At 42.7% G+C, this 19110-nt stretch overlaps 1 protein-coding gene across 4 annotated transcripts in view; it reads left to right on the top strand.

Moving 5' to 3' along the window:
* Positions 1-19110, top strand: part of GRM5 (glutamate metabotropic receptor 5) — a 1150672-nt gene that overhangs the window by 1098838 nt on the left and 32724 nt on the right. For 2 of the 4 annotated variants that reach the window (XM_069204004.1, XM_069204003.1), the window contains exon 10: positions 16834-16872. The exons of the other annotated variants lie outside the window; for them this stretch is intronic. In XM_069204004.1, coding sequence (XP_069060105.1) covers positions 16834-16872 — 39 coding nt within the window. The remainder of the gene's footprint in view (positions 1-16833; positions 16873-19110) is intronic. 4 annotated transcript variants of the gene reach the window in all.

Below are 19110 nucleotides of genomic sequence, written 5' to 3'. Positions count from 1 at the left end.
TTTTGAAATGTTTGTAATGTTTTCAGAGCCTTGAACCCCATATTGATTATGAAGAGTAAGTGACCAAAAAGATTTCGTAGCGCAGCAAAACAATAATCAAAAGCATATTCTTCTGACCGGGTTGTGAACAAGTAAGCACACAAAAATTAAATCTTACTAAATTCAATTGGGCTCGAGTAAATACATGGTTGTGTTTCCATTGAAATTATAAAATGTTAGCAGTATCACGTAAAGCTTTTTATCGATCTTGCAAAATCTTTTGCTCAGCAAAATCTAGGGAGGTGTAAATATAACATTTCTGATTATGTGTGTTGCAGTCTATAGACCTCCACACTTGCGGTGGCGGTCTAGACTGCGGCCAATGCAGAGGCCACATTACAATCCTGGCAATCCGACCACCAGGGAATTGACAGCTCTGCCAGGATCTCAGATCCCAGTGGTCTGGAGGATGGTGGCGGTCCTAATCCACTGGTGTTGTAATGTCGATTACGAGCCGGTGACAATGCAAAGGTGACAGGCTTATCCCTCTTTGAAGATTACAATTTGTTAACTTTCCATAGTGTAGCCAGTGGGTTGAAATTACTATAAATATATTTTTGTGCAAGAATTTCCCCAGAAACTATTTTTATGAGACACTCTTCCTGCTTAAAATAGGAGTTTGCAGAGATATATTTCTTAAATAAAACCTAGCACTATTTTTACAACCTCTGAAACATTTGCAAAGTGAATTCTACACATATTGAGACACGCATTTCTCATACATTTTATCACCAGCATCGGTGTGTTTCTGACTCCAGGCACTTATCTCCTAAAACACTTGAAACAGATTGTCTTCTTCCTGAAGCTACTGTACATCACACAAGTTGCATTTTTAGATCACCTCAGAGTTTTATTTTCTTATGATTGTTTCAAGACAACAAATTGGAAGATTCATTTTTCTAGTTTCCAAATTATGTCTCTGTTTGTGATTCCTTGTCTGCCATGTCAATAAAGAATCGTTATTATTTGATGTAATTGTGCTCATTTTATGTTACATTCAATGGTGTCTCTGGCTATGTGTGGCCTGGATATTTAGTAGAACCCTCACCATCTTTAAGTTATTCTCTAGGATTGTTGAAAGATTAATATAATGATTAAATGTTATCAAAATATGCAGAGAAGACATAGTACAATCCAATCCTGTAATGCTTGGCCTCAGAACAAAAATATTGAACATGATAACACACATGCACCAGGAAGGAGGGAAATTCTGGCAAAGCTATATGTATATGTTTGTAGTTGAAACTGTTAAACAATAGAACGAGTTCTCATTAAATATAGTTTTATCATCTTAGCCAATACTTTTAAAGTCATGGTAGATGGGCTTTTAGAGAACTGAGCCAATTGCTGGTCGTTCATCCTTTCCTGAAAATCATAGTGAAGACTGATACCTTTATTTTCCTGTAAATTTGAGAATAATTATGAGCCAGAGTCAAAGACTAATCCTGTGGTTGTGGGTATCCTTTGGACAAAGGGGACTTGGCACTGCCCAGTGGGGGAGGCTGGTTGATGTGGTCCAGGTTTTTGCCTGTGAAGTTGGGTGCTCCAACACTTCAGGAAAAGAATGGTTAGATGGTCTACAAATCTAATTTAAAAATCCACACTATTGGTTGTAATACATTTTATTGAATTAACAGAACACACTAGCAGAAAAGTAAATGCATGTGTATATCTACTCCTATACCTTGGACTAACTCTATACTTTCGTTTACTGTTCATCATTTCACAGATTTCCATGTAGAATTTAAGAGTGCAAAGTTATTACTAGTAAGTTTTAATCTGTTGGTGTCGAAGTCCACCAAGATGGACAACTCCCTATGGGAAAGTATACAGTACAGATATGTCATGAAGTGCATTATTTAAACAAATAACAATATTTTAATAAACAATTTAAAATAATCAATACTTGCTTTAAACAAATAAAATATAATATTATGGCATATGAACTCCTCAAAGTTAATGTTTCTAAATATTAACATAATTTAATATATTACTCAATGTATAAATTACGTTTAAAAAGCTAAAACTAATTATACACCCTTGCTAACAGATTTATTTTAATACATTTTAGTAACCTGTGTTAAATGTTATGCATTTTAATTAATATACTTACTTTTTATATTTTAAAAATAAGTTAACCAATTGATTTTAATTTATTTACATTATTTGTATTACATTTTGGAAAATAATAGAATTACTAATTATATTTACTTTTTTCATGCATATATCTACATACTATACGTATATTCACTTTAAACAGATACTTTAATTAGCTTAATGTTAGTTCCTATCAGAAATTATTTTAATTCCCTTTCTTCAGTGTTTTTCAGTGCCAATGATTAACCATGTGTGGTACCAGATGTTCTCCAAGGGCGGGTTTTGGTACATTTGTGTCTGGATTAACACATGTTGTTATGTGTATTTTGTGAATTAAGTTTGTCTTACTCATTTGTGGGTGTGTGTTTTGTATTAGCATTTCTCTCAAAACTCCTTCCTAAATTTACCTAAAACCCTCCCATCTAGTAGTAATTATTCGACATTTTCCCATCATTCCCCCGGGCTCTCCCACATTTACTACTAAAATATATACGTTTGTGTGAGGAGGTTTCCGACATAAAAAATATTGGATTGCAGGAGGAAGGGGACTCTAGCCGTAGGCTTGTAAATTTCATTTTGTAGTATGTGAATAGTGCTACTGGAGTACTGATTTGTGCACTACACAATGCTGTTTGTGAATCAGGACTAACATAATTTGTATAGAAGTCTCAATAATAGAAAGTAATTTAACCTGAAAGGAAATCAAACAGAGAAAACAAATGAGTTAACAGGGAAGCATGTCTCTTAGAATGACACAATTTCAAGAATTCAAAATGAAGGTACTTTGACATAGGTCAGAGACAGATCTGAAATGTGCAATAGAAGACCAAATTGTGCAATAACATAGGAGAATGTACTGTATATACATTTTAAAGGACACTGTTAGAAATGGGGTCTTTGGTTGACAGTCCGGTTACCCCCTGTTCAAGCAAGGACCCTCACTCTAGTTAGGATAAAAGAGAATCACCCTCAGCTAACCCCTGCTTACCCCCTTGGTAGCTTGGCAGAGCAGTAGGCTTAACCTCAGAGTGCTAGGTGTAAAGTATTTGTACCAACACACACAGTAACTCAATGAAAACACTACAAAATGACACAACACCAGTTTAGAAAAATAGGAAATATTTATCTAGACAAAACAAGACCAAAACGACAAAAATCCAACATACACAAGTCAAGTTATGATTTTTTTAAAGGTTTAAAATAAAAAGAGTCTTTAGGTAGTTGTAACACCACACTAGCGCTGCTAGCGTGAAAATGTACCTGGTTTGCGTCAAAAAATAACCCCGCACGGGCGGTGTGCGTCGAAAACAACTCGGCACGGCGGTGCGTGTTGAAAAAGCCAGCCACACGACGATCCGAAAGTCCCGCGGCGCAGGGTGCGATCTCTCAGCCTCCGTCAGCGATGCTGCGCGTCGTTTCTCCTGCTCCGGGCGTCGGTTTTTCGGTCGCGTTTCCTGCGGCGTCGTTTCTCAGCTGCGGAACCGGCGTCGCGTCGTTTTCTCAGCCGCGATCGGATTCGCGTCGATCTTTTCTCCGCACGGCGCTCGGTGCGTGTATTTTTGTCCTTAGGCTGCCAGCCTCTCCTTTCAGGGTCCCAGGAACTGGAAGGGCACCACAGAGCAGAGTAGGGGTCTCTCCAGAGACTCCAGGTGCTGGCAGGAAGAAGTCTTTGCTATCCCTGAGACTTCAACAACAGGAGGCAAGCTCTACATCAAGCCCTTGGAGATTTCTTCTTCAAGATGGAAGGCACACAAAGTCCAGTCTTTGCCCTCTTACTCTGGCAGAAGCAGCACTGCAGGAAAGCTCCACAAAGCACAGTCACAGGCAGGGCAGCACTTTTTCCTCAGCTATCAGCTCTTCTCCAGGCAGAGGTTCCTCTTGGTTCCAGAAGTGTTTCTAAAGTTTGTAAGTTTGGGTGCCCTTCTTATACCCATTTTAGTCTTTGAAGTCACCTTTCTTCAAAGGGGACTCACACCTTCTTGTGAAATCCTGCCTTGCCCAGGCAAGGCCTCAGACACACACCAGGGGGCTGGAGACAGCATTGTCAGAGGCAGGCACAGTCCTTTCAGATGAGAGTGACCACTCCACCCCTCCCTCCTAGCAGAGATAGCTAATCAGGAAATGCAGATCACACCCCAGCTCCCTTTGTGTCACTGTCTGGTGTGAGGTGAAAAACAACCCAACTGTCAAACTGACCCAGACAGGGAATCCACAAACAAGGCAGAGTCACAGAATGGTTTAAGCAAGAAACTGCTCACTTTCTAAAAGTGGCATTTCCACACGCACAATCTTAAAATCAACTTTACTAAAAGATGTATTTTTAAATTGTGAGTTCAGGGATCCCAAACTCCACCTGTCCATCTACTCTCTAGGGGAATCTACACTTTAATCATATTTAAAGGTAGCCCCCATATTATCCTATGAGAGAGAGACAGACCTTGCAACAGTGAAAACGAAATTGGCAGTATTTTCACTGTCAGGACATATAAACCACATTACTATATGTCCTACCTCATCCATACACTGCACCCTGCCCTTGGGGCTACCTAGGGCCTACCTTAGGGGTGCCTTACATGTAAGGAAGGGGAAGGTTTAGGCCTGGCAAGTGGGTACACTTGCCAAGTCGAATTTACAGTGTAAAAATACACATACAGACACTGCAGTGGCAGGTCTGAGACATGATTACAGAGCTACTTATGTGGGTGGCACAACCAGTGCTGCAGGCCCACTAGTAGCATTTGATTTCCAGGCCCTGGCACCTCTAGTGCACCTTACTAGGGACTTACTAGTAAATCAAATATGCCAATCATGGATAAACCACTTACATACAATTTAAACAGGAGAGCATATGCACTTTAGCACTGGTTAGCAGTGGTAAAGTGCTCAGAGTTGAAAAGCCAACAGCAACATGTCAGAAAAAAATAGGAGGCAGGAGGCAAAAAAGACTGGGGATGACCCTGCATAAGCAAAAGTCCAACACGACCCCCTACCAGCCTAAAGCCAGGGGAGAACAATCAATACCTTGATGTACTTCCCTGATTGGGGCGATAGAACAGGGACCCAGGCCCACAACAGCAGGGGCATGTTCCAGTTCTACGCCTTCCTGACTCCAGTTGGATCCCTCTGTCCATACTCTCAGGGCCCACTAAGCTAACCCATGGGGAACCCTTCTCCACATCTACAGACACCATCTGTGCAACACCTAACTTTACTTTGCTCACAGGTGTATTGCAATGGGCAGATAGTACCACCAGGGTCAACACAGTGGTGTTGCCCACTCCACCCCCGGGGTGTGACTCTCGTCCTCCCCCCCCAGGGGCAACTCTGTCCACCAGGACAGCAAGCCACAGTGGCCCCAGACAACTGTCAGGGATGAGGGCCCGACCTCAGGCCTCTCTAACCGCTGTGACTGTGGAGAGTGGGGGGTGGTAGCCCCAGGTGCCTGGCACCCTTTGACCACTCTCTCTTCCACCAGGTCAGGGATGACAACCTGACCCTGGTCCTCCCCTCTGGGGCTCTGTACCCTCCCTGCAGAAGCGGCACCCCCAGAGTCAAAAACTGTCAGGATGCTTGTAGAAGCAGTCCTGCACAATTCTTCCATCAGTGCAGGGATGTTAACCTGCAACTGATCCTCCAACCTGGGGTCTGTACCTTCAGGTTGGACCAGGGCCAGGGGTGAGGCTTCCCTCCCCCTGCCCTCTCTTCTGGGGTCCTGAACCACCCAACTAGGAGTGGCCCCCCCAGAAGACAACATGGTAGGGGCACTGTTAGCAGTAGCCCCTTCCTCCAGGTCAGGGGGGACACCCTTAACCTGGCCTCCCAATCCAGGGTCTGTACCCACAGACTGGATCACTGCCTGGCAAACCAGGGCTTCCTGGGGGGCAAACCTACCCCCCACCAGGTCAGAGTTTACCCCCTGAACCTGATTATTCAACCCAGAGTCACCACCCTGCGGTTGAGCCATTGCCTGGCACACCAGGACTTCCAGGGGGGCACACTTACCCCCCTCAAGGGACACACTGTCCCGAAGGGCCACACAAGAGTCTGGCTGGCGCAGGTCTCCTGACCTCTGCCCATCTGACAGAGTCTGGATTCCCCCCAGCCCAGAAATGGTCTCACCAAGGTCATTCATGGGGGGCTCTGCTCTCAGAGCTGACCCCTGACCCTCCAGGTTCTCCACTGGGGTCCGCAACCCCCTCTCAACCCTCTGTCTGGACTTCTGCACCCCCTCACTAGGAGTGGTACTGCCAGACACCAGAACTGGTGGGACGCTGGCTACAGCCGCCCCCCCAAGTTCTCCTGACACTGTGGGGTCTCCCTCAACAGATGGCCCTATGGTACAGGCTAGGCTCCCCTCCTGGTGTTCCCGCAGGGAACCCTCCTGGACCTGGGACCGGATCTCGGGCACCTTGGGCCTCAACCCATCCCCATTCCCTCTCCTCTGAGACTGGACATGGGGTCCCTCACCCATCCCACTACACTGGGACCTACCTGGGACACTACAATCCTTCCCTACCTCACCTGGTTGGGAACTACCTAGACCACTCCTCTCAGGAGCACCCCCAAATGCCTCTTCAGACTCTCTGGTACTCACCCAGAAGTCTGCCTCCATTGTAAGCTCCCTGGGGTCAGAGAACTCACACTCCACCTGGTGTTGGCATAGCTCTGGAAAATAAGGACTAGACATATGCTCTCCAGCAATTACATCACTCAGCCCCTCACATGAATTAACCAAAGTACCCTTCACCCAACCATCCAGTGACTCTGCTTTGACAAAGCACCCCACATCACCCTCCTGAGACTGGTGAGACAGTACCTGACTGTCCCTGACACTCAACCCACACTCTTCTGGGATGTCTTCACACTCCATAACCAGGACTTCTACCTGGGGGGAACCCCTCTCCCTGTCACTCTCACCTAGAGTCAGTAGAGTGTCCCTCCCACCAGTAAGAATATGACTCCCCATGCCAGTTCCCCAATCCACCTCAGGGACCCTGTGCATCACTGGAGCTACCTCATACCCCTGAACCTCCTGGCGTGTGTTAACTCCCTCCTTCAAGTAGGGCACCACATCTCTGGGCATGTGCACTTCTTCAGCATCACTGGATATACAATTGTTGCTGCCACCATTCCAGCTGGACTCAGCCCTCATGACTTCCAGCTCTTTCAATTTAAGCTCGTAAGCATAAATCATTTTTTTAATCTCTAAGTTCCTCCTCCTTTCTTCCAACTCCCAATTGAGCTTTTTCAGCTCCCATTGGTACTCCCTCTCTGCCTGTCTGTCCTGTAACTCTTCAGGAGTCAGACCCTTGGGTGACACCTGCCATCCCTCCTGGGGACCCTCCCCCCAGGCGTAACAGGTTCCTCCACTACACCACTGTGTATCCTCTGCACTTCCCCACCCATATTCTCCTCCTCTGTGTGCCCTCCAGCCTTCTTGATTGTCACCCAAGCCCTCTGTGCCTGTTGCAGCTCCCCCTCCCTGGTGGAGCTCTCAGTGGGACAGTCAAGATCTTTAAGGAACTGTTTCAATTGAGCAACTGAGTACTCCTTCAGTTTCTCCATTTCAAACACAGCTCCAGCTGTTGCATCTCCAGATTGAGACATGATGGTCACAAGTGCAAAGTTCCAAAGGCAGAAAAAAATAATTTCCCAATGAAGTAAAAAGAATCAGTCAAGGGATCAGCAAAATCATGGAAGTAGAATAAAAAGAGTCCTTAAGAGAAAAATCAAAAGATCACCAAACAAGTAGTATGTGGTCACGTAGTGGTCTGAGATCAAAACAGTAGTGTACACTTAATTACTGTATGTCAAGTACAAATACAAGTCCAAATCCCGACCGCTGGTCACCAATGTTAGAAATGGGGTCTTTGGTTGACAGTCCGGTTACCCCCTGTTCAAGCAAGGACCCTCACTCTAGTTAGGATAAAAGAGAATCACCCTCAGCTAACCCCTGCTTACCCCCTTGGTAGCTTGGCAGAGCAGTAGGCTTAACCTCAGAGTGCTAGGTGTAAAGTATTTGTACCAACACACACAGTAACTCAATGAAAACACTACAAAATGACACAACACCAGTTTAGAAAAATAGGAAATATTTATCTAGACAAAACAAGACCAAAACGACAAAAATCCAACATACACAAGTCAAGTTATGATTTTTTTAAAGGTTTAAAATAAAAAGAGTCTTTAGGTAGTTGTAACACCACACTAGCGCTGCTAGCGTGAAAATGTACCTGGTTTGCGTAAAAAAATAACCCCGCACGGGCGGTGTGCGTCGAAAACAACTCGGCACGGCGGTGCGTGTTGAAAAAGCCAGCCACACGACGATCCGAAAGTCCCGCAGCGCAGGGTGCGATCTCTCAGCCTCCGTCAGCGATGCTGCGCGTCGTTTCTCCTGCTCCGGGCGTCGGTTTTTCGGTCGCGTTTCCTGCGGCGTCGTTTCTCAGCTGCGGAACCGGCGTCGCGTCGTTTTCTCAGCCGCGATCGGATTCGCGTCGATCTTTTCTCCGCACGGCGCTCGGTGCGTGTATTTTTGTCCTTAGGCTGCCAGCCTCTCCTTTCAGGGTCCCAGGAACTGGAAGGGCACCACAGAGCAGAGTAGGGGTCTCTCCAGAGACTCCAGGTGCTGGCAGGAAGAAGTCTTTGCTATCCCTGAGACTTCAACAACAGGAGGCAAGCTCTACATCAAGCCCTTGGAGATTTCTTCTTCAAGATGGAAGGCACACAAAGTCCAGTCTTTGCCCTCTTACTCTGGCAGAAGCAGCACTGCAGGAAAGCTCCACAAAGCACAGTCACAGGCAGGGCAGCACTTTTTCCTCAGCTATCAGCTCTTCTCCAGGCAGAGGTTCCTCTTGGTTCCAGAAGTGTTTCTAAAGTTTGTAAGTTTGGGTGCCCTTCTTATACCCATTTTAGTCTTTGAAGTCACCTTTCTTCAAAGGGGACTCACACCTTCTTGTGAAATCCTGCCTTGCCCAGGCAAGGCCTCAGACACACACCAGGGGGCTGGAGACAGCATTGTCAGAGGCAGGCACAGTCCTTTCAGATGAGAGTGACCACTCCACCCCTCCCTCCTAGCAGAGATAGCTAATCAGGAAATGCAGATCACACCCCAGCTCCCTTTGTGTCACTGTCTGGTGTGAGGTGAAAAACAACCCAACTGTCAAACTGACCCAGACAGGGAATCCACAAACAAGGCAGAGTCACAGAATGGTTTAAGCAAGAAACTGCTCACTTTCTAAAAGTGGCATTTCCACACGCACAATCTTAAAATCAACTTTACTAAAAGATGTATTTTTAAATTGTGAGTTCAGGGATCCCAAACTCCACCTGTCCATCTACTCTCTAGGGGAATCTACACTTTAATCATATTTAAAGGTAGCCCCCATATTATCCTATGAGAGAGAGACAGACCTTGCAACAGTGAAAACGAAATTGGCAGTATTTTCACTGTCAGGACATATAAACCACATTACTATATGTCCTACCTCATCCATACACTGCACCCTGCCCTTGGGGCTACCTAGGGCCTACCTTAGGGGTGCCTTACATGTAAGGAAGGGGAAGGTTTAGGCCTGGCAAGTGGGTACACTTGCCAAGTCGAATTTACAGTGTAAAAATACACATACAGACACTGCAGTGGCAGGTCTGAGACATGATTACAGAGCTACTTATGTGGGTGGCACAACCAGTGCTGCAGGCCCACTAGTAGCATTTGATTTCCAGGCCCTGGCACCTCTAGTGCACCTTACTAGGGACTTACTAGTAAATCAAATATGCCAATCATGGATAAACCACTTACATACAATTTAAACAGGAGAGCATATGCACTTTAGCACTGGTTAGCAGTGGTAAAGTGCTCAGAGTTGAAAAGCCAACAGCAACATGTCAGAAAAAAATAGGAGGCAGGAGGCAAAAAAGACTGGGGATGACCCTGCATAAGCAAAAGTCCAACAGACACTTTAAAAGTTAATAAAATGAAGTGAAAAAAATACTTTCCATTTTGCGGTTGGTTATCCTTTCCACTTCCCCTCTGTTTCTGCTATGAATATTAGAAAAGATTCAGCTTCTCTAGAAACATCCTTTTACTACACTAGGAGCTAAGATAAGTAGCCAGTGCTACTAAGCATCATCAAACTTTGCATGCCTCATGATATGTTTATTAGAACCATCTGTCATGTCATAAATCAAGGCTCATGTTGTCAAGCTGTATACTCCATATGAGCACTATTGTAAGTCTGTCTCTTACTGAATCTCGATTATGTCTTCATCCTTGGTTAGAGTTTAAGGTTTTATGCAACACTTCAGATGAGGCTGCACCAGTTATCACCCACAATACTAACATGCAGGCCAATTCACAAAGGCATTTATGAGTATGTGAGGTAGTACTACTTTGCATACTCTTCAGTGCATGTGAATCGGCACCATCTAATATGAGAATAACATGGAAACATTTATGGAATTCTCCCATACAATTAACAAAAAAAAGAACCAATATCCTTTCTTTGCACTTTTACTAATAGAGATTAGGACATTTTTGTTTGATCAGCAAAGGCATTTATGAGTATGTGAAACAGTATTCCTATAACACTAATTCACATACTTGTTAATGCCTTTGTAAAAAAATCTGCATTTTCTCCATATTTGTTTGTAGTACCTTGTCCTAGGTGCCAAAATTTTGTTCTTGCTCTGGTATATGAAATATCCAATTAATTTGCCTATTTGAGGTAATATACTTTGAAAGCCCAAATCACTCTACCCTTTTTGGATGATCTTCAAGATTTGATGCTTGTGGTTCTATGGCATCAAGCCACGCAATGAGACTGAAGACAGTGTAGCTATAAGTTTATATCAGTCACCTGACCTAATATGCTTTGCTGTTTCCTTAGACTGGAATTTTTATGGAAGACTTTAAGGACAGAAGAGGACAGATTCTCAAATTTCTTCGAGTATAACTTGTATGAAGTTTGTATAAAACACACCAGGTACACATGGAGGCAGAAAAAAACACTTATATGGGAGTTGCAAGAATTTATTATATTTGAGATGGATACATTTATATAGGGCTAAAAATTGAACATGCAAAAGGAAGCACTTTATATGACCAGCAATGCTTGTCAACCCGTCTGGAGAATAATGGAGAAGAGACATGACAAAAAGTGTTGATTTCTGTAGCTTGCAGGCTTTATAACTTAATACAACATCGATTTTAAAACCAAGTACTCAACTGCTTTGTGGCAGTCTAATTCTACCTTTGCCCTTATTTAATTAGCCCAGATAACATCACTGGTCCTCAAAAGCATGTCATAGTTGAAGGAAATACCTTCATATCACATCTTCAAAGACTAAAAAAAAAAATTCAGATTGCTTCTGTCGGCTACATAAATAAAGTCTGCAATTTTCTCAACTAGAGCCACTGCTGCAGAAACATCCCATCCACTGCAATTTCTTTCTGCAATAAAAAGTTTGTTTTCTAGAAAAGGTCCTTTAATTTGTCCAACCTAGGCATGCAGCTCAAGATGTCTAGCTCACTCAGCCCAGGGTGAACCCACTCCAGAATGTAATCAGATTGCATTGGGACCTCAAACACCCACCTTATTTCCTGCCATATCTGGAACTACCCATTTTAAATCTTAAACTAACTTTTTTAGAACAGTTTATCCAAAAATGTATAAATTACCCCACAGCATGAAATATCATTATTTAGAAGAGAACACCCCTTTTTCTTTTACTAATAGCATAGGGAATCCCTTATTTGCATCTTTTAAAGCCCACCACCCTTCAGAGAATTTCATAATTTCTTCAGTGAAAATCTATAGAATTTTATGCCCAAATAAATGTAATGATGGTAGATGGGTCGTTCTTGAAAAAAACAACAATTACTCATGTCAGTCTACGGAGAATGAAAATTAACTTTGGTTGAAAAATTGAAAAATACGTTTGCATTTTCACAGCGGACTGAATTTCCCCAAAACAAAATTATATGCAAATTTATATCCTGTGTTTAAATGTGAAGTGGGGAAATGGCAGATGCCACGTGACATTCCCAGTGTTAAATCTTCAGTATCAGAATCCCGAAGTAGCTTGCCCATAATTCCTTGATGCCTCTAATCCATTTGTTAATCACTGTCCGACTTGTGACTTCCGTTTCACAATCAATGCGGAAACCGCAGCACCCTATTCTGCACCTAATGTAAGACATTCCCAGCCAAAAATGTTTAGGACCACATCCCCATACATTGGAAAACTCCAGTGCGCCTTGCTGAACATGTGTTCCTTAATTAAACATAAGATTGAAACCCATGAGTTGATTCTAACAGAGGCCCTTGACTGCCTTTTTGTCACAGAGACCTTAGCTAGGGAAGACTCAGACCCTGACCTTGTGGACGCCATCCGACCAGGCTATTCCATCTCCAGACAAGATTGTCAGGGACAAGTAGGAAGCAGACTTGCTATCATTGCAAGGAATGAGCTTGGCTGCATGCTGGATCCTATATCCCTTAATATCAAAGAAGGGATAGAGACAGCCTTTTTTAGCCTAATGCTCTTGGTTAAAGACACCTTCATAGGGATCCTAGTTTACAGACTGCCTGGCACAAGGACCAGGTTTATTGAATCTTGGGGGCAGACGATTGAACCTTACTTAAAATGCAAACAAATTACAATATTAGGGGATTTAAATTTTTAGTTTTCCAAACCCTCTCATGAGGATACAGCCTCACTGTTTTAAATGAGAGCAAATGTAGAGCTTTCCCAGAGGGATAGGATGTCTACTTATTCCTCATAGCATATCCTCAATGGTATTTTTTCCAATCATTTTGATCTATCAGTCAATGGAGTTCATCCTCTTTGCTAGAAGGATCTTCAAATTATTAAATGTAATACTCCTTCTCTCCACCTTAAATCTAATGTTAATAAGGTCTCTCCAAAGCTCGTTACTTGTCAGAATGTGAACAAAATTACCCCAGCCAACTTATAACAGGCCCTTCATTCCTGTAAAGACAGTCTGGGTGTTTCCTTAGGTTTCACAGCTGACAGCTTTCACACTTGGGTTACATCCTTTCTAGACAATATTGCCCCTCTAAAGACTGAAACCATGACCAGACATAACACCTCCACACCCTGTTTTTTGGCAGAACTTAAGGAGTTGAGGCAGAAGTGTCACAGACAAGAGACTAGGTAGATTGCCACTACTGAATCTGAGGGTGAAAGCACTGGAAAAGTGAAGCGCAAGATCTTGCAATACAAGCAGGTGACAAAATCTGTCAAGGTACTTTTCTTTGCAAAAAAAATCAGAGCAGTGAGCAACTCTTCTAAACCACTGTTTAATGTAGTTAAGGATTTATCCACTCCCTTGACTCGGAGTCTGGTACTCATCTCTCAAGTCTTCTGCGACGACATGGTGCTTTTTTTCCAGAATAATATTCTGGATATCTATTCCACCTTTGCACTTTCCCTGGAAGGTGGCTCCCTGCCTGCTGGTGTGTGTTCTGCTAGCCACCAGCTCATGGCCTTTCTTGCAATCTTCCTGCAGCAGACAAAGGAGCTACTCCTGGGCATCAAATCAGGATCTCCGATGGACCTGTGGTCTGCTAAAGTAGTTCATCTAGCCCCTAAGCCTATTGCTGACTTCCTGCAAAATACATTTATGCACATACTACAATTAGGGATTCTTCCCACTTTATGGAAAACAGCTATTGCCACTTCTCTATTGAAAAAGTCTAAAGCAGATCTGGGAGATTTCAAAAACTATTGTCTGATCTCCTTACTTCCTTGGCCAGCTAAGATCTTGGAAAATGTATCAACCAGGACCTTGCAACATTTATGGAGGCACATGGATCTCTGGACCCCTTGCAAAACAGCTTTAGCTCTGGCCACAGCACAGAAATCACCCTTGCGGTGGTAACAAATAGTATCTGCTGCCATGTTGATCGGGGGTGCAGTCATTCTGCTAAAGCATGATCTATCTACAGCATTCAATATGGTCTGGCCAGGATGGATGATTCAGGGCTGCAGGACATTGGGGTTGAAGGCTTAGCCCTCCGTCTACTATCCTCCTTTCTTATGGATAGAGTACAGATTGTTAGTTGAGGAGGTTTCAAAGCAGAGGCTTTTAGTCTTCCATGTGGTGTCTCTTAAGGTTCAATGCTTAGTCCATCTCTTTTTAACATTTATGTGGCTCCTCTAGCAGCTTTTTTAAGTTCTTTTGGTTTCAAATTGCAGTCATATGCTGATGACACTCAAGTTATTGTGTCTTTTTTCAATGATTTGACCTTGGTTGCTGAAAATTTCATGCGCTGTATGTCCAGCATTAGTAAATGGATGAATGACAATGTTCTTAAACGTAATCCTGGCAAGACAGAGATACTAGTTTTTGACCCCCAGAAATTGGTCTGGTCTAACATCTAGTGGCCGGGGGGATTTGGGTCTCTTCCCATCCCGGTCAAATCAGCCAAAACCTGGGTGTCATATTCAACAACTCTCTGAGTTTTGACACACAGTAAATTGAACAACTAGTGTGTGTTTCCTAAGGGAGCTCTTTCCTTATATTCCTGTGGATTTACGCCAGGCGGTCATCATTGTGCCTATTACTTCACATCTAGAATAATTTTAACTCTCTTTACCTTAACATCAACATGTCCTGCGTCAACAAGCTGCAGGTTCTTCAGAATGCTGCTGCCCGCCTCATTCTGAACATTCCTAGGAATGTATAAGTCAGGAAGGGTTTACGGGCTCTTCATTGGCTCCCTGTCAAAAAGAGGATTGTCGTCAAGGCCTTATGTATGGCCCATTCGGCCCTATGCCAACAAAGCTCTTAACAGCTGAACTCTATGTTTCAGTGGTACACCCCAGACAGACCTCTTAGGTCCTCCTCTCGTAAATTGGCATATGTTCCTGGATTTCATACAGCCAGGTGAGGAGGTGGAGCCTTTTTGGTGACAACTGCAAAGCTGTGGAACACCATGCCGGTCCACATCACAGATATAGAGTCCTTCTCGGTTTAAAAAAAATAGCTATAAACGTGACTCTTTAACCTTCATCTTCCATGAGCAGTGCCTCAGTCGCTCCACCAGCTTTTTCACTGGCGCTTAGATACCTTTGTATTTAGTATGCTATACAAGCTCCAAAATACAAATACAAATTATACCTGGAAACTGAGGATGGGCCAATACTAGGAATGTTTGCGAACTCCAAAAATGCAAACAAATTATACATGTTCCTATGAGTATATCTACCCTTGATTTAGATCCTTTGCAGCATACCTCTCATAATAGTGTGTTCCTACATTTTAGAAGCTCGTTAATAAAACCAAAAAGCATAAATATTACAGCAGCATGTTATTCATAAATGTCAGTATTAGTCACTAATACCCTTCGAAATTAAAGGTTACACACTTTTCTCAGTTTGTGATATTATATGATAGTATATGATCTTCTCCTTGATTGTGAATCAGTCTCCCGCTTGGAAAAAAGTATGATTTAGAACAGTGGTACCCAACCTTTTGACTTCTGTGACCCCCCTTCATCCTTACTGGAACCTGGGGACCCCCCACTGAATCATTATTGGAATACGGGGACTCCCCACTGAGTTATTACTTGAAGCCGGAGACCCACGCCTAAACTTTATTGATGATTTGAACCGCAAAACAATACACATAAAAAACAGAAACGAGCATTCATCCAAACATATATACAAATAACACATTTTATTTAATTTGCAAACAAAATAAAAAAAACTAAATAATTTTAATAGGAAGTTTGGAGTTTTTCTAAATTCAATTGAAGTCGCATGCCATCCATATTAGATTCTGTTTGATGTATCTGCACTGCTCTCACGAATCAACCTGAGGATATCAATTTAATTTTTAGCCTCCAATTTCAAATTCATTGACATTTACAGCACATTTTAAAAATTTGAATTGTACATTTGGCCACTTTATTTATATATACTTTATTAATCTGTTATGATTAGTTAGTTCTCAAAGCAGTCACGGACCCCCTGAAGAGGCTTCACGGACCCCTAGGAGTCCTCAGACCTCAGGCTGGGAACCACTGATTTAGAACATTTCGCAGTACTTTCTATTTAGGTCCTGAGAAAAGTCATAACATGTCAAAACCGGTGTAACACACAAGTGGCCAGACTTATCTTGAGCTTTGATGCTGCTTTTTGGAAATTCAGAGTTGCTACATAGCCCAGTGTTGCACTTCATATCAGTCCAGGCTCTTTAGCAGTTTGCATTCTACAGCTTGCAGTTTCTATTCCCCATTACAAGTACACACTTGTGTGCTTATCTATCAGCCAGGAATGGCTGTAGGTATTGCCACACATGACATAAAGAGCTGGTTTTAAATATCTAGATCACATTACACATAATCAGGGTGCTGCATGACTTTGCTAACATTCACATTCTCATCTTTTATATTATAGAAATGAATAGTGTAAAAGTGCAAGAACAAAGGAGTATGGGCAGTTTAATGATTTCACTTTTTCTATGTTAAAATGCTTTAAACTTTAAAACATTTTTCATGAAATGAAGGTGTTTCTGACACAGACAGCTGTCTAAAACTAGAAACCACACTAAATCAACCATAGCACAAGGGCTTTTCACAAAACCTGGGTGTAGACATGAAAATGTATAGCTTAGTCTACTGCAGCCACTGCGCTGTTCTGTTTTTAACTATTATCACTCTTATTTTTTAGTGGACTGGACAAGATTTCTAGAGAGTACTCTGTTCACAGGTAAGTGGTAAGTTGTGGATTTGATGTGGTATGATTAGGTTGTAATCCTGGCATGCTCTGTATGCAGAAGCATGGCTGATCAATCTGCCAATCAAATCACTTTAATTTGTTAACATTGAAAGAGCTATGTAAACCTGACTGAATTGAGGTGAGCGCTGGGCATCTTGTTGTAGATGGCAAATTATTACTTTTATTTTAATTGGTTTTTGTAAAATGTTTCACACACATGTTATCCATATATGAGTGCTTTGCAGTTGGCATTAGAGTTTACAGCTGTCTCAACAGTGTTCTCTGCAGGTACTGTCATTCCAGTCTCCTAATATAAGACATGAGTTGTGGAACTGGATGAGGGCGATTATTCAGTGAAAGGATAAACAAGATATTTGGGCTCGATGCATTAAGAGTACTATCTAGGTTCAGGGAGAGTCAGATAGTACACTAATTACAAATTTTATCAATTATGTGCCATAAATAATGAGATTATAATGCCTTATTAGAGATCACCATTAACTTTAGTGAAATGCCCTCCATGTGGCTGCAATCAAAACACGACTGGGACTCAAAATTAGCCTTCAGCTGTGGCTTTCCAATTCAGCATGACTCAGTAGCCTTTCTAGTTTGTTCAAGCCCAATGTGGTCCATCTTTATAAAGCTGCAGTTCTTTGAAAGAAGTAAAGCTTGATAACCTTTTCCAGTTTTTTAACCTTTTAGCCCCAAACTCTTGTTTCACATTTCATGAGGTTTTCAATAGAGCACAGCAGATATTGAATGCCAAACTGGAATGAAGTTAAGTCAGCAAGTGGATGAGTTGTCAGAAGCCACAAGCCAGTTTAGTCATTTGGCTGGGTAGTAATGTCTAAAGGCGAATGACTTGTGCCATGACATAGAACAATGGTGTATCTTGTCCTCATAAGCTCATGTGAGGAAACAGATCTTCATTTTCTTGTGCAACCTGAGGAACAACCATATTCTGCCCTAGATGCACAGGTTTAGCTTCAATCTGCCAATTTATAGATTATGCTGAGAGCTACACAGACTAAATCCAGAGTTGAAAGATATCTGCATATTTGGAGACATTGGTTTTATGTTTTTAATAAGAATAAATTACACTGTGATCTCATGGCTGGCATGCCAAATTTCAGAAATTGTATTTGTGCATGAGAAGTGATTAAAGCCAGTATGTTTGGTGCTGGCTGTAATGTTTTTGGCTTTGCCAATGATTGTTTTGCTTTGCTAGAGTTTACAGAAATGTACCATTCCTATATGGATGATGCATTTGGAAGCAATGTGTCAGCCATGTTGAAGTCGTAAAGAAAGCTTTTCCAAGCAAGGTGTCTCTGCATACACATACATATGGATGCATAGGCAGCCATCTAGGAATAGTTATGTTTAGGGCCTCCATCTCCATGCAGACACAGAATGAGGAGATCATGCCTGCATTCCTCCCAGTTCATTTCCATATCTGGGGACACCTGTCCTCAAGTGCCCCACCCGTGTTGACCACAGGTGGGAAGAAAGTCTGCTTCACTCTTGCAGGGTAAAGGAAGGAAGCCATATCTCCCATATCTCACACAAGCAGAGCATGTGGGGAGCTCAGCAGGGGCCAGGGAGACTTTAGGCTCTCTCCCGGTGCACAATGTAAATATGGGATGTGGGTGCCCAGAATGGGACTGCAACGCCCATAAAACATGAAAAGGAAGGCATTGTTGCAGTCAAACAGTTAATAAAATATGCAGGCATCCATGCATAAAGTGCCCCTAAGCCCCACTAGTTATAGTTATCTCAAGTAGCTATAACTCATGCCCTAAAGTAACTATAACTCACACCCGCACCATGGACTGCTAATTACCTCCCATATTAATTGTCATGACGTGTTCTATGACATCAATGATGACATCACTATAGCATCTGAAATGACATAATTGATTCAAACACTGTGCATGGTGGGGCACAAGGTACAGATACTTCAGTGCATGAGCTATAGTTACCAGGGATAAGTAGAACTGGTGAGTTTCAGTGGATCTGTCGGTGGTAACTGTGTAAGATATACTTAAATTGCAATCTAGGGGCTCTGATGGTATTATATAAACCATGAGGCTGATATGGGGATGGTAAAGTAAGTTCTGGGGAAATGGGAGGGATACATTACAAATGATCCCTCTGTTCTTGGTATCACTGACCACCTGCAAGTGCTGGCTTTAATCAGCAGGTCATATCAGTCTTACCTTATGGTGATAG

The sequence above is a fragment of the Pleurodeles waltl genome, chromosome 8, assembly GCF_031143425.1.
Source record: "Pleurodeles waltl isolate 20211129_DDA chromosome 8, aPleWal1.hap1.20221129, whole genome shotgun sequence".
Lineage (NCBI taxonomy): Eukaryota > Metazoa > Chordata > Amphibia > Caudata > Salamandridae > Pleurodeles > Pleurodeles waltl.
This window is presented reverse-complemented; position numbering and strand designations above follow the sequence as displayed.